The 22,062-nt window shown below is 35.7% G+C and overlaps 1 protein-coding gene across 1 annotated transcript in view; it reads right to left on the reverse strand.

Annotated features, from left to right (window-relative positions):
• Nucleotides 1-22,062, reverse strand: part of Ache-2 (acetylcholinesterase 2) — a 256,587-nt gene that overhangs the window by 81,539 nt on the left and 152,986 nt on the right. Inside the window, exon 2 of the mRNA XM_076324138.1 lies at nt 17,638-17,780. Coding sequence (XP_076180253.1) covers nt 17,638-17,780 — 143 coding nt within the window. The remainder of the gene's footprint in view (nt 1-17,637; nt 17,781-22,062) is intronic.

Below are 22,062 nucleotides of genomic sequence, written 5' to 3' on the forward strand. Positions count from 1 at the left end.
GATAAGACTGCAGAACATTTATAATTAACCCTAAAACCGGAGTTATCGCGGATCTGGGTCGGTAATTATGAACACGCTTTTGCGAATATCCATGCAGCCCCTGAAACTCTTAACCAAGATCGATCGCCACTACCCCCGTTGCCCTGTATTTCCTAAATTTTTCAGAATGTCTTGCAACCCCCACTCGTAACAGTCCTGCATCTTCTGGGACGCGAATTAATAATCAATTCCAACGTCATTGAACATTGTGCATCTCGAACAACGACTGGACAGCCAGAATTCAAGGGATCTGCATTTTGAGCAGAGATTATTTGGAAAATTTCGAGTGGAGAATTTTTCTCGAGATCGAGACGAGATCCCATGAGGGAATATTCGAGAATCTCGGATGTATCAGGATTTTCGAGTACACGAGGATTCTGAAATATATATCTTGGGATTTTTGAAAATTTCGACAACCTAAACAAATGATAGGTATAGCAGATATAGGTATACCTATACGTATATAGTATCTATGTGTACAACATTTATTTAAGTTCACGAAATTCTTAGAATTACTTATGTATCCGAGATTCTCGAATATTCCTGAGATTTTACCTGAAGATTTTTGAGATTTTTTCGATCGACGAGATACTTTCGAGAATTTAATTTGATTCTACTCGAGTATTTTCGTCGAGTCTCAAGCATCGAGATCTCGATATTTTCGACCCATGTATTTTAACTTTTAAAGTGTATACTAGTATCGATTACAATCGACGTGTAGAAATTAGTGTGGAAATTATTAAACTATTTGTAGCGGTCGATCGAGGCCGGAGATTGTAGCCAATGTACAGAGTCAGTTAAGTGAAAGTCGAGCGAATTAATTACAAAATTTTACTCGTGTTCAAAGTGGACTGATTATTAGTTTCAGCGTATCGAGCTGAACGTTGGAAAATTCTATTTGCCAATTTATAACGAAAGGAAGTATCGTAATCAGGAAAAATAGGTTTCAAGGCACATAAACATATTTTAACTATCCGAGAAGAAAATTTTATTGGAATATGTTAAATACGTATATGTAAACGAGTTAAATGGCTTTGTATTTAAGTTTCGTATTCTCAACATAATTAGTTCAAGTTTTAAAAATATTTTCTGAGATATAAATTGTCCCTTATATTTGTTTCCTTCATTGATTTTCATTTTACGTCAAAAGAACTGATAAATTTTAGGGAAAGAACGAAACCTTCAATTTAAAAATATCAGCTATTTTGTTGCAAATTATTATCTTACAAACAACTGCAATCACACGATAGCCAAACTAATAAAAATTGTTAGGCTAGAAAAATTTATTCTCGTAGATTCTGTGATTGGCCAAAAGCTTGTCAATCGCGAAACAATGTTTCTTTCAGACGATCAGTTTCGTCGACAATTAATGGTAAATAAAATTATTTTATTTTTCTTATTTTATTACTCTTTAATCGTTCTTTTCTTACGTACAACGAATTCTCGATAAATTGATAAATTAGAGCAAAACAGTAATTACCAAGCTCGAAGATAAATTGCACAGATGACCTTACTTTTCGACACAGCACCTTAATTATTACCCTTAAGAATAAAAATATAGGGATTGGAGCCATTAAGGGTCACCCGGTATATTGAAGCACTTCCTGTAGATTATCGGAACTTCCTGTGCAAGGGTATGGCCTAAATTAGCGATAATTAAATGCAGAACAGAAGCTGCGACACACAGTTGCCACGTATCGAAGATTTCAGGTTTGTTTGAAATTTATCACTCGAAGTTGTTAACTGATCATTTTCAAAAGCAATGGTGAAGTTTCGTCGAGCAAGCTGAGTTGCTATTAGTAATATTCCTTTCGATTTGATCGTGACACAGGAACGATTGAAATGTTCCTTAGCTCGTAGTTGTAGGATTTAACTTGTATAATAATTTAATTAGGATTCGATTAAATTCTGTTTGTTTTAACTCGGTGACGTCAACAACCGTTTGAGAGTGAGTTATGTTCATTTGTCTGCAGTAGTCTCTCAAACGATCACAATATCATTATTGTTGTACACTTGTGTCAATAAGGTAGATTACTCGTTCATGGTTGTTCAGTAACCGAGGTATTTTGGTAATCTGAGTGTTTCTTGTTTGGATACATCGGGTCTATAGTGATTATTTCGCTTCGATGTGTCACGAAACCTCTTTCAGGGTTTCTTTCGTAACTTTCTAGCGACACATCGTGTATTGTTATCAGAGATTAGTAAAAGAAAAAATAATGATGTAATATTATAGACCATAAACGGCATAGTTGATACCCTGCTCCTATTGGAACTACTTGAAATAAAAGTACCACTTAAATTAATGCGTAACACGAGGCTCTTTTACAATGATGAAAATAGAACCTTGGTTGGTAATCAAATAACCAGAATGGTCGAAACTACTAATGAAATTGAGCAATCGTGTCAATTTTTTTTTTTAATTATACTCTTTTAAAACTTTGCGTATCTCTCCACTCGGTATTTATCATTTGATTAATTTTTTAACGTCCTATCAATGTGTTTATCGTTTTGTACTTTATGTTACTTTGTATAATATTACACTTGTATCAGAAAAGGGCTCACGAAGCTTGTTAATTATAAATCAATTTTGAGGTCGATTGTCTTTCACAAGGAAATAAACGAAGTCTCATTTATGTAACGTAGAGATAATATAAATCTGTATTCGTAGAAGAAAATTCACGTTTCCTTGGAAAAAGATCTTTTATCGTGAAAATTGACAATTTTAACGAAAATAAAAAATATATTCCAAAAGATGTGGCAACGTTTAAAGTTACTTAAAAATTTTACCATATTTTTACCTCTCACGATAATATTACAGTCGATTCATATACTATGTATAATAGTATGTCAGAAATGATTTATTTCTCTAACAAAATTAAATCTGCTGTCAACATAATGGATTGAATGCCAAAACGATATAGTACACGTGGATGAACTAATGAATGATCGTTAACTTTTTTCTAGAATATCTAGGTACTCCATATTGTTGCTCAGATGTATTGTGTGCATTTGTCAATGACAATAGTACGTTGAAATAGAAAACAAATAAATGCTGTATATTTCAACGACAATTAGGAGAAGAACAATGTTTGGAAAAGAGCCATCTATTAATACATGTGTGTCAAGCATACAAATAATGAGACATTTATTTACAAAATTAGCAATCGAAATTATACTAAACAGATCAACTACGCTATCCAACCATAAAAAATGTTGCGTATTTCAATCATTTTGCTTTCTGACTATTATTACATTTTGCTTACTTTCAAACTGTCCACCGAATGAAATACGTATTAATAAATTGTTAAAAAGCTCTTGGAAACCATCCCTGTGAATAAATTCTTAATATGCCGATTTTGAAAATATACACGTCTTATGTCTATTTGCATTTTCATCGTTTGTAATATTTCTAGAACGAGCTGCGAAAAATGAAAATTTTGGTACCGTTGCGTCATTATTAGAAACAAAACTATAATTCTATAACGCGAATTATACAATCCACCTGGTGTATAATATAGACCTTGCTCGGTTCGATTATCGTCTTAACCGAGCAATTACGATGACATCAAACGTGGATGTACGTCGTTCTTTGCATCTAAAGAACTATCATTGTCTCACAAAGGAATGTAATTGCTTTTGGAACCACGCCAGAAGGAAGACCGTGTATTATCGTACTTGAAATTATTGCTGTAATTATCATTTAATAAATTAAGATCTTGGAACTAGATTTTCTGAGGCATACTGATACAGTCGAATCTCGAGGGAAGAACTAAAATCCTCCAGTGACAGGTTTCGTCTTTACGAAATTTTCGAGTGAAAGAGCTTCAACGAACGAAGAATCGAACATACTGTTTGAATACAAAGATTAATAATTGTCCAATTGCAACGGCTTAAAGAAAGAAAAAATTCAATTGTTAAATATCATTCTTTCTTAATTATACCTTTACACGTATATATTTTTATATACATACGTAACAAACAAACTGAATCTCGTGTACAAAGAATGAGGGAAGGTAAGTGGTAGTTATCTGTATCGTTATATTTTATATCTGGTATAAAAACACAATAGGTACACCCGTTACTTCCCCCACTCCTTACACATGAGATTCATAGTAGCTTATTTCTCTGTCCACGTTACTCGTGACGTCCCGAATATTTTCATACAACGTATAGTACACACCAGTCCCTTCTTCGCTCGCATAAATTTGATCATCGCACACGAGGCCGTGTAACAACAATTTTTAACAATCGCTCCAAGATTCGAGTTGTCGAGGTTCGACAGTATCGCCGCAATCCATTTCCCACCAACGAATGTTCCGTTTCAAGGCAAAGAAAGAAGAGAAAAGAACAGAAAGAACAACGCGAGGACTTCGTACGAGACGTTGCTACTCGAGACCGTCGAGCGTCGCCTCGCGAGTCACTTGCTCTCCAAGCTGTTGTGACTGGAACGCGCGCGTAAAGAACGCCAGGTGCACTCGCAATCGGAGCTCCTCGCCACGCGTTCCGTTACCGCGGCTAGGTGTTTCTTTTTAATTATGCCACCCCACGCCGCACGGCACACTTCTCTTCCGCTTTCGTGCCCGCTTTCTGTCGAGATAATGCTCACGAAAGACCACCCGTATCGTCTTTTGCGTCTCGAAGTTGTCCGTGACCCCGTCACACGAACGGAACCGAATTTTTCGTTTCGACTCGTGGCAAATCTTCGAAACGATTCCTTTTCGCGTTACGTGTCCACGCGTACTTGTAAATTCGACGAGGAATTCTCGCGAATTCTTACGAAACAAGAACGATGGAAACGAAACGGGACAAGGTAGGAACAATGACGTCTACTCTGACGTCCGTCGTTCGGAATTTCGCCTCGCCTCGCGACTGTCTCGTAACATTTTCGAGTGCATCGGCACGTGAAAGTGTCTAACAAAAGTCAGACCCACGGGAATGCAAATCGCGCTCGACTCGAATGCATCCGGATAGGAGTTGGTTCCTTCCCCCAGGAAGAAAGGGGCGGCGGCGGCGGCGCGTTGCGGCGGGTTCCGAGTCGTGGGTGGCCGGGCTATGTAAATGCGGCCACCTTGTCGGAAATCAATTTTCGGCGTTCCCTTTTATCTTTAACGCGGCCTCTGCTATCTGTGCCGTGCCACCTGTGGAAAAGCCTTTCCAATCTTTTTCCCCAACGCTGAAAAACCGACCGCGATCCTATCGAGATACCAATACGCGCTCCGGGATGTTCACCAATGACGATGGCCAAAGGTTCACCATACGTGGACTTGATTTTTTATCCGATGAAATTTCATTCGCGAGTAATATCGGGTTGTTCGGAAAGTCGTTTCGTTTTTTCTTTTTTTTCTCGGTGAAAATTAAATTCACCGAAAGTATTTTTTTCAAGTAAATTCACCGAAAGTATTTTTTTCAAGTAAATTCACTGAACGTATTTTTTTTAAAGAAAAGATTTTTTTTAAGTATATAAACATTTTATTAAATTATATATTCTCCATTTTTCGGTAACATATTGTATTTGTGTGCAATACCATGCTGGTTCTTTGGATTCGTTAAATGTTATTATTGATCCACTTTCCACTTAGAAAAAGTTTGTCGAACGATAACTTTGATTGCCTCTCATATTGTGAAGCGATTATACCCTAACTTGTAACTTTCGTAGTTTACCACAGAAGTTTGTTGTCCATGACGTAACAAGCAGTAAATCGAAAGAAGAATAATAGTTTTTCGCAATCTATTGCAAATTGTACGATCTTAGTATATTTTTATTTCATTCTTTTGTTCGACTTGAAATTTAAATAAAAAGGTTTCGTAAATTAAGTTTTTTCTTTAATTTTATGTTTGAACACAGTTCTTAACACTAGTATGCTTTAAATTTAAATAAAAAGGTTTCGTAAATAAAGTCTTTTCTTTAATTTTATGTTTGAACACAGTTCATAACATGCTTTAAATTTAAATAAAAAGGTTTCGTAAATAAAGTCTTTTCTTCAATTTTATGTTCGAACACAGTTCATAACACCATGCTTTAAATTTAAACGAAAGGTTTCGTAAATAAAGTCTTTTCTTTAATTTCATGTTTGAACACAGTTCATATAAATGATCTTGAGTCGATTTAAGGTCTGAAACCCAACACGCTCTATTAAGATAGATGTGTCAAGCTACACAAAGACACCTTGAATACCATTGAACGTTTTCAAAGATGCTGGCATTTATTCCACAAAACATTTTCGTCATTAAAGTCTCCATACAGGCTCGAATTTTGGCGTTTAATTTTTCACGAGATCTCGAGAGAACATTCTCTGTGAATATCGCGGAGTAACGAGAGCTCGAGCAACGGTGGGGTGAAAAGATCGCGTATCGTCACAGCTTTTTATTCCGGATGCCACGGGAGCGGAAACCTTGCGCGCTCCGTGACGCTTCCGGAATACTTTTAGCGTATCCTCGGAGCCACGTTCTTCGATATTCCACGAAAAAGAAAATCGTGGATATAGGTCGCACGAAACTACCCCTCTGCCTTCTACGATTAATATTCATAAGTTCGAGAACTACAATAAAGATGTTCTTCATTTTTCTAAAAATAATTTTGTCTATTTAACATCTCGAAGCAGCGAAACGTCCAATTTCTTTTGCTTTCAGATAACCTCGATAAGGAAAAGGCAATTAACCAGTCCAAGTTTTGTCAGTTGTACCAGCAACTGTTGCTGATAAAAATAATAAATACTCTCAACGTTTCGATTAGAAAAGGACTTGACCTTCTTCGGGAGATATAGTGATATGAAAAATAAAGAATGAGAAGATAAAAATGGGAAATAATATAGATGAAAGTCTTAACGTTGAATCTAACCTCAAATTTCATTCAGACTAAGCGCATATGCGCGGGAAAATTCGTTTTTGAACGAATAACACTCGACATAAATCAATTGAAAATAAAACAAATAAAACAGTGTAAGGAAACGGATAGTACGAGATTAGATATAATTTAATATGAAAAGAGAGAACTGGAAAATAATACGGATAAAAAATTTAAATAATAACACTCGACATAGACACGAATGTAATCTTCTCGCGCGCGTACTGTAGATACTGTACACAGAATTATTATCGTACAAGGAACAACTTGCACAAAAGTTACTTTTAGACCTAAGAGTTGTTACACTCGAATACAAATAAACACGAACGTTTAAAAATAAAACAAACGAGGCAATGTAAGAAAATGGTACGAGGTTGGATGCAAGTCAGTACGTGGATAATGAATGGTGTTAAAGATTTAACGGTGCGAATAGGGCAACAAAGGTGGAACATCTATCTCTGTTCCGTGTCGAGTCAGACTTTTCAAATGGAGGGGAGGGGTAATTAAATTTACGACCGCCGTATATAAACCGGAGGCGAGAATTTTGGACACGTTGCATACATAAGAAAAGATTAGAGGAAAGACAAGCATCGTATTACAGTGTTGCAATAATCGAATGTGGAGATTACGAGAGATTGGCACAAGAGAAATTTCTGCGGCATGCACGGAAGATGACGAGAGCAATATAGCATACGGTGACAGGAGTAGGCAGCACGACACAGATTCACGACATCGTGTTCAAATTTCCAAGCTGCTCGACGAAGACCAAGATTTTCGAGAATTTTAACAGAAATGGTAACAAAATCAATGGATATGGAAATAGGAAGATGCTTCTTTAATGATAAATAATAAAATAATAAATATAAAGTATTGGTAACTTAATAATAATGTATAATTAAGGAGGGTGCATTCTTAGGGTTTGAAGAGGTCTTCTGATAGTCTACCCTTCTTGATTTTTTTTTATAGAAACCATAAGATTTTCCGATACGTAGTTTCTTCACACGTGTTTGTCCATGTTTACGCCAGATTCACGATTTTTTACAAACGAAAATGATAAAAATTACGGGAGTTACACGATCTTAAGTGAAACGTGTCTCGAAGAACTGGTTCGAACGCCTCACTACGGGGGAAGAAATTTTGAAAATTAAAAAAATTGGAGCTTTCGAAGTTTGAACATCGAGACAAAAATAGAGAATAATATCAAATTTTGAAATTTGTATTTTGTGCTATAAAAGAATGTCTACTGTTTCAAGTACTTCTTTTCAAGTTTTATATGAATCTGTACTGTCAGCCAATTTAAAAAATGTGTATTCGAGAAAAACTCGTTTAACGTTCTCGTTAAGTACACTGGTCTCTTTAAACGTTTGTAACTTCGTTAATTTCACCAACTGGAGGAGATCCTATTGCACGAATATTTTCGAATACTTGGAGAAATTATGAGAAAAAAGAATCGATTTTCCGAAGCCGGATTACCAGAAGACCTCCTTAAGCTTAGACCGTGAGATGCGGACCAGTATTGTATTCTGTCAAGATCCGATTCCACTTCCTGTATCGCAGTACTGATTCCGGATGGTTCTGATGTGTATAGAACTTGCACGTCATCGGCATACATATGCGCTGAGCGGTGGTTACAAACGTTAAGGAGGTCAGTAACATAGATATTAAATAATAAGGACCCAAGGACAGGAACTCGACGGTAATGGAGTTTCTTGTTACGAATGAAATCGTAATAAATATGAACCTAATGGATTTTCGGATACTTGTCTCCTAATAACAATTTTGTAAATATTTTACTTTAAAATCTACTTGGGAACAATGTTACAGGTTCGAACGTAACGGAGATTAAAAACAGAAAAAATCTTTCGCGAATAAATTAAATTACCCGCTGGAAAATTGTCAAAGATAGAGAAAAAGTAGTAAAAGAAAATAATTGATCGAAATCTAGTATCGCAAAAACGTTCCACTGAGATATTTGATCAAAGACTCTTTGTCAAAGATAGAGAAAAAATAGTAAAAGAAAATAATTGATCGAAATCTAATATCGCAAAAACGTTCCACTGAGATATTTTCGATCGAATAACAGTGTCCGTATTCCACTTTAATATTTCATTCTCGTTCGTGACCATTTTTCACGGTTAATTTAATTCATTCGGAGAAGATCCCTTAAAATATTTACAACACGGTACATTAAACGACACAAGTACCAGCAGCCGGTTAAATTTAATTTCTCAGAACGCGCCTTATTCCCTTGAGTTACATACTTTCTCCCACTCGGACCGAATAAAATGGAATTACTCGAAACATTTATGTTTTCCTTCCTGTGTGTTAGAATTTTTTAATTTCTATATTCCGATTCTCCACGAGAACGGATCTCCGGGTAGTAAATACTTTCCAGAGTCTCTAAAATATTTATCATCTCTATCAACGAAATTTTTACTATTACTATTATACTTTCGAAAATATTTACTATTTTCATAACCGCAAAATGTGACTTCTTTGTTGCTTTTCTTATCAATTACGTGTATCTTTTCACTCGTCCCCTTCGTCGTTTATCATACCTCGCCAGACGTTGCAAAAAAAAAATAAGAAAAAGCAATGAACGTTTTCCACGAAGAGAAAGCTTCGAATCGTTTCGAGTGCAATCTGTTCTTCTGCCTACGATTGAAAGTTCTCGAATTGTTACGATTTTAAGTAATCAACAGCGGTGAATATTCATCGTTGCTTTCTCCGATTGTTTGCCGTGGCGATCGAGCGGTGTGATTCGTTGCATACGAGCATGCATACATATTTACGCGGAGTGCATACCAGCGACATCGGAAACGTCGTTTCTGCGGAATCCGTATTTATGGAACGTGCAAAGACAAATAGTTGCATATGCATGATCGGCCGTCCAGCGACGGATCCGTGCGCGGGAAAAGCAAGTCACAAAGGAGCTCGAAGCAGGGCCGAAATATCGATTCAAGTGAACCGGGAGATTCTTGACTACAATGGAAGCGAAGTAGTATTCACGGTACGCGAAAACAGTGTAGAAAAATTGAGTAACGTCTGTCACGGCGAGTGGTTTAAAATATCACTGAAAGTTCGACCCCGTTTCGCAGCGTTGGCGAAATTTTTCCAACCCTTGTGCACCCTCTCGAACGTGTAGAAAAAAATTCGAAACTACGGGCACATGTGGTTTCAATTAACATCGAGGGGAGGTGATGACGGTTGAACAGAGTTTGAACCAGCTCGTGAAATCGCTCAAGATCTCACCGCCCCTCGTTTCTTTACGTTTTTATTTTTTTTTTCACTCGAAGGGTCTCCTCTTTCGCCCAAAAAAAAGAAGAGACGTCGAGGTTTCCCTTTTCGCGTGAAAACGAGTGCCCCGAGCGATCTGATTTCCTCCTTCGAGACGCCACTTTACAATTTTAGTTCTTCGACACGATACACGGCCCTCTGCCACCCCTTTGAGTACACGTCGCTTCGTGACGTGGAGAACAGAGGGTGTCTTTACGAATTTTTTTTTCTTTTTTTTTTGACAGTGATATCGACACGATAGGAATGAATGTTTAATTTGAAAGGAAACGTGTAACGAGCTTCGAAAAGGGAATCGTTTGTGCGTATATTGCGCGCAAAGGTACAGAATTGCGTTTGATTTGAAGATTCGAACTCGAGAGATATTATTATTGTTATTATTATTATTATTATTATTTTGGAGAGTATTTTCTACCGTGTGACGTGGAAGAATTGTAAAGTTTGAAAAATTGTAAGACTTGTAGCATTTAACGGGGAATAAGGTTCTTCCCCGTAAATACGTAATACGCAAAATTATTCAAGGTCGATTAAACCAGTCTCTTTTAAATATTGTACTTTTAAATATTGTACAGTTGCAAAGTGCAACATTAGAAACTCTAATCAGACGTCCTCACCCCTTACAGATTGTCACTTTAGGCGTCACTGTTTTATCGTTGCTAGAATTTTGCAAATGGTACCTGTTCCATATTATTTTGAAGAATTTCGATACAAACACAGATTAGCATTTTAAACGTCATAGTTTCATCGTTGCTAGGATTTTGCAAATGGTTCTACAATATTTCTAAGAATTTCTCACGATTCAGATTCCCACATCAGGCATCACAGTTTTATCGTTACAAATACAAATTAGCATTTTAAACGTCATAGTTTCATCGTTGCTAATTGTGGAAATGGTTCCACATTATTTCTAAGAATTTCGATACAAACACAGATTAGCATTTTAAACGCCATAGTTTCATCGTTGCTAGGATTTTGCAAATGTTTCTGCAATATTTCTAAGAATTTCTCACGATTCAGATTCTCACATCAGACATCACAGTTTTACCATTATCACGAGTTTCCAAATGGTACCTATTTCGTATTATTTTCTACGAATGAATTTTATCGATTTTTCTCTGTCATAAAAATGCCATAACCCCTTAATTAAATGGACGCTCGTTCGAAGTTTCGCACAGGCTGATCCTTGACAAAGTATATTTTACACGTCGCGTCGCCGATGGGAAAGTAATTAGCGGCCACCCTGTAGAATAGGGGTGTCTTTGAGGGGCGATATTAACCGTGTACACAACGATATTGATTACCAACCGACGCCCCCCTCCCCCCTTCCAGACATTTCCCTTTTGCGTGGTTACGACCACTGTTTGTCTCGAGGGGTGGAGAAACTTCCGGTCGACCCGCCACTCTAAATCCACAACCCTCGACCCTGGACCCTCGACCCTGGACACCCTTTGTGTTTCGTGCGAATCGATTTCAATGGAAAGCTTCTTTTTTTCTTTTCTTTTTTTTAAGGGTGTCTCCTGAACAGGAACACTAAAAGAGGTGTTTCTTTATGAATTTTCTGATCTCGACCGATAATGGTGTTGCTCGAACTTTCCACGTTTATTTACACGCAATTCGACAAAACGTATAACTTTTTTACGAAACTTGTCAATTTAATCGAGAAATGATCGAAGCGTATAGAACAACACTTGTCCTTCCTTGATTTTTTCCAAATTGTATCAATCTATCATTTTAAATAAAGATACAGTTTCACATTCGGTACGAGTATAATTATAATTGGAAGTAGAGTAATAAGAAAATATGGAAAATATTTCAATGATCATAATTTAAGGAAAAATTGGCCAAGTTTTGCAACAGAATAATAACTAATTTTTTAAATTGAAGTAAGTAATGTAAATAATCGGGACTACAGTAGTAAGAAAATATTGGAAATATTTCAATGGTCATAATTTTAAGAAACATTGGCAAGTTCTGCAAAAGAGAAAGAAATAATTTTTTCAATCGAAGTAAATGATGCAAATACACTGTTTGCATTTCAAACTTTGTAATCTGACGATTTAACTATATTTATTTTATTTATTTCATGCGTGTGTTGAAAGATAGGACGAATAGGTACGTGAAAAGTGTCCTTAAATCGAATTGGGCTTCTCAAAGGTTATTTTTTTACTAAATTTAACTCTCTCCATTTACTGTATATTATTTCTATTTTAATTGCATTTCTCTGTTTCTATTCCTTGATAATTATGACAAAAATAACGAGCTACAAATGTTCAGAATATTTTTAGGATTTTTGGTAAGGTTGATTATTTTAAATTACGAAAAATAGTTTTTTAAATTACAGTGTTTCGCGGAGACGAGAAAGGGATTATAATTACGTAGTTTTTAAAGTAATATCTATTTTACAATTGTGGAGGTATTTTTACAAATCGTGCTCTATTTGTTTCCGCTTCGGGGAAATCGATCTAAATTTTGCAGTGTGTTCTGATACCACAAATTATTCAGACGAATGGTCAAGTGAATGCGCACTTATAATTGAAATATTGAATAATCCTTGACAGCCGAATAATATTTACGATACCCGTTGGGCCGGTAACGAACGAGCGTTAGCATTTCTAAATTTCCCTAAGGGTGATCGAGGAAAATCAGTGAAAACCTACCGAAAAGAGCAATCAAGACATGCATTTCAATTGCATTTCAATTGCATTTCATTGCATTGCAAAAGAAAAAAAATTTGCGACACGAATTAACGAACACCGACGTATTTTTAGCAGTAATACGACTTCGATTGTTAAAATTTGGATAATAATTTCCATGATACAGAAATGATACATTTTGTCCAAATCCAATAAAAATATAATATTGAATCTACAAACTAACATATGAAAATTGAATACTTTCCAAACATTTCTGTCAAGAGTGAAATTAGTTTACACGTATCGTTTGCTTCATCTGTTGAACATTCATTTTGTCGATCCATTTATTAAATGCCAAGCATGGCGTTGATATATTAAATAAGTATAGAAATGAATTTTCATTAACATTAGTGCGATGTACTTGCCAACACTTCTTGCAATATTGGTAAAATTGAGATATTCAATATTCATCGAGAATTTGACAAGACTACGTTGCAACTAACTTATTATCGGAGTGGTGGATTATTCGAATAACTTCGAATAAATCTTTTTTCCAATTAGATCGGGTTACTTGTTGGATTCTTCGCAAAATCGCATACTTCTTGCACACGGTTCTTGTATAAAATAAATTCTTCTAAAATCGTAAACCGATACATTAATATAAATTAATACCATCTCGGAAATCCACAAATCAGTAAACCATATTTCAGTTTATGTTTCCCCGGTCCTTTCACGAATCGAAGAAAAACGATCACATAAAACAATATCTACCTCGATACCAGTAACATATTAATACTTTCGAAACATCGATTCATAAATTTCGATTAATTGAAACAAGAAAAACCGTTCAATTATCCATAAATTTCTCGACAATCGTTACTATACTTTTTCGTTCACATTGTACAAAATATAAAATCACTACAGAATAATAACGACCGTGTAGAAAAATACAGTTTGAAAAAATAAAGTTCGACTTTGTTTGGTCGCCCTCTGTCAGAAATTTCGACAATGACGACTTTTGTAACTATTTAAAAAAATGTACGGTCCATTTCGCGACTATTCATCGAACGAAACATGGCTAATTAATATTCGAGAGTCTCGAGCAATATTAAAAAAAATAAAAAATAAAAAAAATAAAAAAACTATTCTTTCATCGGAGAGACTGTTTCTCACGGGGTCTTTTCAATTCCAAAGAACTGCTCAATTTTTCCAACGACGAGTTCGAAGTGTTCCGCGCGAAATTTCATGGAAACGTCGTTTCATGAAAACGAAGAGTACCACTTTGAAACATCGCCCACCGAGGAAACTGCGCGTATATGTGCCATACGGCTAGGCCACAGTGTTGTACAGAAGTTTTCCAGCAGCTCTGACGTGTTCCCCGGCCTTCGGAGGCCGCCATTCTCCCTGTAATATTAACGCTGGGGGTGGGACGGGGGTGTAACTTTTATCCGAAGTTCCACGCGAAATTGCCTCGGCCCTATTTCGATCCCCAAAATGCCCTGGCATATTTACTCTTCGAATCTTGCCAATCTTCTTCATCCTGTCGCGATACATCCTTGATCTCGCGCGTCAGGAAAGGGGTACAAGGGTTTATTCTCACGTGACCAGAAACTGAGATCGATCAAGGGCGCTGGATGGTCCTTTGAAACTCGATTGTTGATTGTAGACTTAGAAGGAGAGGATAGAGATTTGCAACCAGGATTGCTGCGATTAGGTATCGTTGCCACTTGAGCGATACTCGAACAGATAAGGGAAAAGGTTGCGATTGATCACAGATTTTTTGACAACGGTCGCTTTGAGGTGTCATTTTTTTACGTCTGAGGTAAGGGAAATGTCCCAAATGATGACGAATTGGTTTACAACAGTTACTTTGGACGATCATTTTTGATATAGTGAGGTAAGTGAAATGTTTTAATTAATAACAGATTTTTTGACAATGGTCGCTTTGAGGTGTCATTTTTTTACGTCTGAGGTAAGGGAAATGTCCCAAATGATGACGAATTGTTTTACAACAGTTACTTTGAACGATGGTTGTTCAGATAATAGGATAAGTGAAATGTTCTGATTAATAATAAATTTTTTTAGAACTGTTACTTTGAACGATCATTTCTGACATAGTAAGGTAAGTGAAATGTTTTAATTAGTAATAGATTTTTCTTACAACAGTTACTTTAAACGATCATTTTTTACGTCTGAGGTAAGGGAAATGTCCCAAATGATGACGAATTGTTTTACAACAGTTATTTTGAACGATCATTTTTCACATAGTAATGTCCTAATTAATAACGAATTTTTTTACAACAGTTACCTTGGACGATTATTTTTGACGTAGTGGGATAAGTGAAATGTTCTGATTAATAATAGATCTTTTTACAACAGTTACTTTGGACGATCATTTTTCACATAGTAGGGTAAGTGAAATGTTCTGATTAATAATAGATTTTTTTGCAACAGTTACTTTGGACGATCATTTTTGACATAGTGGGGTAAATGAAATGTCCTAATTAATAACAGATTCTTTTGCAAGAGTTACTTTGAACGATAATTTTTTATTTAGTAGAGTGAGGTAAATATCCCAATTAACGATAAATTTTCTGACAATAGTCGTTCAATTCAAATTTACTTTTTTTATCTTAACCGGAAAATCAAATCGATAAGTTTGAAACCCCCTTGTTGACTGTAGACTCGTAAAAAGAGGGTCAAGACTTCGGAAATGATCGATACGATTAGGTAACAATGATACTTGAGCAATTCAATGTTAGAGTATCGGATAGGAACGATAACTTTTGTGTTACATTATAATACGAGAAGTCAGAGTATTTTATGGATTGCAACAACACATTCCTTATAAACTATAGTTAGTGTATTTTATATTTAAATTCCTATGGGAGAAATTCAATGTCTAAGAATTCGATCATTCGTTCTCTCAACGTAAATTTATAAAATTGGAATAAAATTGTTCCGAATTTTTAAAAAGTTCAACTAGTAATCATTATGTCAATTCGTCGGTTGCCTTTCGTGGCAAGTATTCCAGTCATTTCGTCTCCAGGTTTGAGATCACATATTTCTCGTTTAATTTTTCAACCAACCCACCCCCTATTCGTTTTCTCAATATAAATTTATAAAATTGGAATAAAATTGTTTCCAACTTTTTAAAAATTCGATAACTAGGAATTATTATGTCAATTCGTGGCCTTTCGTGCCAAGTATTCCAGTCATTTCGTCTCCAGGTTTGAGATCAAATATTTCTCGTTTAATTTTTCAACCCCTCCTCCCCCTATTCGTTTTCTCAACGTAAATTTATAAAATTGGAATAAAATTGTTCCGAATTTTTAAAAAGTTCAACTAGTAATCATTATCTCAATTTGTCGGTCGCCTTTCGTGGCAAGTATTCCAGTCATTTCGTCTCCAAGTTTAAGATTAATTCTTTCTCGTTTAATTTTTTAACCCCTCCTTCCCTTATTCGTTTTCTCAACGTAAATATATAAAATTGGATTAAAATTGTTCCGAATTTTTAAAAAGTTCAACTAGTAATCATTATGTCAATTCGTCGATCGCCTTCTCTCCCTATTCGTTTTCTCAACGTAAATTTATAAAATTGAAATAAAATTATTTCCAACTTTTTAAAAATTCGACAACCAGTAATCACTATGTCAATTCGAGGCCTTTCGTGCCAAGTATTCCAATAATTTCGTCTCCAGGTCTGAGATGAAATGTTTCTCGTTTAATTTTTCAACCAACCCACCCCCTCCCCTACCACTCTATCAATTGATATATCGCCAGAGGTTTTATGTTTTAGGCGCGAAGCAATAAAGTCCAATATCAGGAAAATCCCCGTGCCCGTTGTAATAACGCGAGCGGAATATTTAAGTTCCGTGTCTGACTCTCGCCTTCCATTACCACTGGTTCTCGAGAAACGGTACAAAGTACGGGACGGTCTGACTCGCGCGGTCCATTACTACTGCAGCATGCGTCTTATACCACTCATCCGGCGGTGGATGTGTCTCGGGGCAACGTGAGCGGAATATCGACTGCCGGGTCTCATTTCTAAGGCCAAAGTGACAAACTGTGGCACTTAAGGTGAGCATACAAGGAAATTCTGCGGCGACACGCGAGCCCCGACGTTCTAACAATCCCTCGAACCTCGCTAATGCTTCTTCGCTAAAATTTGATCGAACGATGGTGCGGTTCACAATGACAATTCGAATGATTCACGGTACTCGATTCCATCGTCGAAAACAACTATACAATTTTGTCGTCCAAACGAAATCTTTTCAAAAGAATCGTCGATTGAATATTAAATATTGAACATTGAATATGAATTACTTTGTATTAATTCTTGGTTAGGGTACATGAAATCGAATAGTTACGATTCGATCTCGGTGAAAATTTAAATGAAAATTAATTCGATAAGTGTGTTCTTTCGCTTTTTGGTTTATAGTTTATTCGTATAGGTAAATTGTATTTTTTTTTTTACTTTCAATATCTACGTTAAATTAAAGTTTCCTTGTTTGTACCGATCTCACTTCAGTTTATAATTATCTGGACACGTGTTACCTGTTTTGTAATTCACCGAAGAAAATTGTTCATTTGTTGCTCGACACGTAAGTCGTGTTACGATTGATTTTTCACGGTCAAATGAAATTACAATACTTTCTGACTTTCCCTTACTTTAATAGCCAGAGAAATGATTTTGTTACCGATTGCAGTATTTTTTGTAGGTGAAGTCGAGCTTTAGTATTTTTCTTTTTTTTTCGAATTATTGTGTTCAAGCTAATAAGAAATTTGTTACGTTATATTGAACATTTGGATGGAAGAAAAACTCACTTGGAAAGTGATGGCGTCACGCTCGATCTGAGACGTGTTCTTGAAGATGGTGTTGATGATGTTCAGAAACTTGTCGCGTTCCAGGAAACTCGCTTGATCCTTTTCGAAGAAGTCGATGAAGTCGTACAGGATAAAGTAGGTTCCTGGAAAAGAAAAAACACCTAGGTCAGAGAATTTTCAGAGGAAATTAGGTAACTTCTGGTTCACAGAGTGTACACAAATAGGAGAAAAAATCGTGTATACGTAAGTTTTTAGTTACACTTTTAACATTGCACGTTACTTTATTTCACGTTTACTTTAATTTCTAAAATAACTTGGGTTTCATAGTTTTCTTGCATATTCTATGATCAAAGGGCTGGACGAGAATATAGATATATATGCAAATGACGAATGAATTATTAAATGAGCAAATACATATTCATTCGTTACATAAACGATGATATTGCTATTTCAAAGTTTACAATGCAATAGTGTTTCTGTGAATTTTCAACCGAACTTTTATCAACGCTATCTCGAACATTTATTTATTATTCTTTCAATTTTCAGCTATATTTCTCACTAAACGATCCCATAAATGTTCGACTGCATTAATGTCGAGACATTAAAATAGTTATGGTAGCAATCGAATATTCTTTCATTGAAAAATTCTTTTGCAATTTTACACGTGGCACAGTTATCTTTCTGCAATATTAAATATTAATATTTTTAGAGGATTCTTGCGAGCTTTGTTGTGCAAAATTTGTACATTCTTCTCGAACCAATGTGCCTTGAATCATGTTTAAATTGTCTGCATTGCACAATAAGGAACAACTTCGAACTAATACACGAATAATCATTGAAAATAATACACGAATAATCATTGGAAATAATACACAAATAATCATTGAATTTCGTCAAAAGTTTCGTGTACTATTTACACATTTTTTACGTGTTTGTGAACAGTTTCGAAATATTAACTTTGACAATACGTTTACCTATTTTCTATCTACCCAACCACAAAATCATACATTTCTATTAATACTGTATTTCATTTTCTACATTACAAAATATCTGTTTTATCATTCGGAATATTTTCGAGCTTCGAGAAATAATCTTCCACGAGACAATTTTGCGAGAATGTGATACACAGATACAGTATCCTCTGACATTTATTCAAGAATACCTCCATTTTCCTTTTCACTCGCTATATTCATTCTTTCGTTCAAATTTCAACCAGAATCAAGACACCAAGACATCCGAAACTTGCAGATATGCAGATTCGATGCAATTCGAATTCTCGTATACTTTGTAAAATTCTCAACGCTTCGAAAGTTCGAATCGAACTCCTCTTGCTACTTACAAACAACGCTGTACAAGCAAAATTCGATGCAGATATGCAGATTCGATGCAATTCGAATTCACGTATACTTTGTAAAATTCTCAACGCTTCGAAAGTTCGAATCGTACTCCCCTTGCTACATACAAACAACACTGTACAAACGGTATTACGAAATCGTGAGATCGTAACTCGTGGACGTTTCCGTAAGTCGCGAGAGAATAAAAGTAAAATCGATAACTCCCGTACGATGGTTCAGTCCTTTCGTTGGGATACGAAATTGACTTCTCGCGTTCGTCTTCGGCCGTAAATCCTTACACGGTAACATCGTCGAAACGGGCAATAAACGAGCTTTCCGTAGCTTCGTGTACAAAAACGTGTCGTCGATGTGCATACTTTTCACGACGTGTAAACGTCCAGATAATATCAAAACACGTCCCGGTTCACCCGCTACGTGCAAGACACGGAACGGAATTAGCATCGACTCCCGTCGCCAATAAATCAACCATGCTGGCTGAGAAAACGGACGATTTTTCCGCGAGTCACGTCGCTTGGAACGAACTTCTCGCTTTTCACCGTTTACGCGTTTCACAACGCTGAAACCGGGGTCCCCGATATGCAAAAACTTTGCCCGGGGTGAAACCGCCTTTCAGATCACGACGAGAACCGCCAAGGCCCGACACACCTAAATGCATACCCCTGCGATATAAAGGATTTCCGTCGAACCGATACCGGCAACCTGTCAGGCTATTTACATTGTAAATATTTTACCCAAAACCCGTATATCCACACCTTCCAGATGGTGACCACGTCAACGTGGATGATATATGAATTTGTACCCCACGATTCTTCGACCGTGCATGCCACGACATAATGGAGATATTAACGTATTTGCGTGCACGTTCGTCAATGAATATTTATTATCGACGTCTTGCCACTTGGAACGTTCCTTTGCGTCGTTTTCTACGAAATTGTCGTCGTACTTTGTAGCAGAGATTTTAAATAAGGATAAATGGGGTCTTTTGAGACGTACAGCAGATACGTGTCGACTTCGTGATTTTTTTTTGGAGAAATTAGGCGACTTTTCTGGATGGAATTTTTATACGTGTATTTGTTCATGTTTTTGATAGATTCGAGATTTTTTTTTCATGGAAATTGTAAAAATTACCAAAGTTGTGCGATCTTAAGTGAAGCGCGTTTTGAAAAATTGGTTCGAATGGTTGATGTTATTTTTGGCGTTTTGATTAGGAAAATTGAAAAAATAAAGGAGTATTTTGATAGGGATGAAAGTAACTATGGTATGAAACATTCGGGAAAAAGAATCTCAGGAATTGAAGAAATAAGGGCTTTGGTAATTGTAGTATTGATATTTTCGCGTTGTGTTTGTTATTATCGTGGCGGAAAAAATCGAGCGAGATGTTAAATTTTTAAATACGTGGTTCGTGCGATGAAAGAATGTCTGCTGAAGATTACTTCCAAATTTTAAGTAAATCGGTCGACTGGAAGTCGAAATATATTGTCAATCAATTTACGAAATGCGGATTCGAAGAAACGTGTTTGAAATTGTCGTTACACCGATCTCTTTCAACCTTTATAATTTTGTTAATTTTACAATCTCAAGAGAACTCTTTTGCACGAATACTTTTGAAACTATATTCTTTCAGAATATACGAGAAAAAAACAATTGATTCTCTAATACCTCCGAAAGGGAATACTTTGAGAAAATACTCCCTTGAAGTTTTTCTTACACATGTATTGTTCTCTTCAAACGTCTACAATTTCGTTAATTTCACAAACTCGAGAAAATCCTTTTGCACGGATATTTTCCAAGTCATATATTTTAAGTAAATATTAGAAAAATATCAATTCTTTGAAGTCAGATTACCAGAAGACTCTCTCAACGACTACAGAGTCGTTGCACCGTATTCGAATATTATGAAAAAATTCGTATTTATTCTTACGAAAAACGAAACGTTACGTTACGTCTCCCGTTGTTTATAGAAAGGAGATTGGCAGATGTTGTCGGTAAAACAATCCGATACTGTTTCGCCAAGACGTTTTTCAGCTGTCAAAAGACACTGACGTGTCTTTCATAAACCCGAGCATTACGCTCACTCGCACATTCAACAGAAATCATCCTACTTCTAAGACCAGTGTAATAGCGGTGACGTGTGTTACGAGGAGACACAATGGAAATGAAAAATACTTATTACGGAATATTCCAGTTTGTGAAAGACATGTCAGAATTTCTCGACAGCTCCGGAACGACTCCGCGAAGTAGCATCGGATTATATCTTGTCCAAGATCTCCTCACTTACCCATCTCATTCGTACGTACAACGAGTGATACATAAATTAACATTTCATTATTCGTAATATTACACCCCTGTAGGGGAAACCGTAATGTCCGTTGCTCGCTCCGAACCAAAATTAATTAGATTTAAGTTACTCGACTTACGAAAGTGGGAACGTGTACGTTAAAATTGTTGTGATAAATGTGAACGTTTCAATCCTTGACATTTGTGTGCTTTTATGTAACAGTAATGTGTTAGTATTTAAATTGGAATGTACAAGTAAATATAGAAGTAAATATAGAAGTAAATATAGAAGTAAATATACAAGTAAATATACAAGTAAATATACAAGTAAATATACAAGTAAATATACAAGTAAATATACAAGTAAATATGCAAGTATATTTGAAATAAAAGTAACCATTTGAGTTAACATTTCAGTATTTTATTTCTTGCAATGTTACTTTGAAATAAACTAAACTTCAATTCATGTGAAACACCAGGTATTATAATTAAGTTACAAATAAGACAAGTAACAGTGTCTCAGTATTTAACTTGGAATATACAAGCAAATATGCAAGTACAGTTGAAATAAAAGTAACCACTTGAGTTAAAATTTCAGTATTTTATTTCTTGCAATGTCACATTGAAATAAACTAAACTTCAATTCATGTGAAACACCAGGTGTTATAATTAACTTCCAAATAAGACGAGTAACAGTGTCTAAAAATTTATCGGTAATCTGTAAATAGAAGATTAGTAATTGTTAACGAAGTGTATAATACTTTTGTTTAACTTTCGAACAGAAAATACTCTA

Source organism: Ptiloglossa arizonensis, chromosome 12, assembly GCF_051014685.1.
Source record: "Ptiloglossa arizonensis isolate GNS036 chromosome 12, iyPtiAriz1_principal, whole genome shotgun sequence".
Taxonomy (NCBI): domain Eukaryota; kingdom Metazoa; phylum Arthropoda; class Insecta; order Hymenoptera; family Colletidae; genus Ptiloglossa; species Ptiloglossa arizonensis.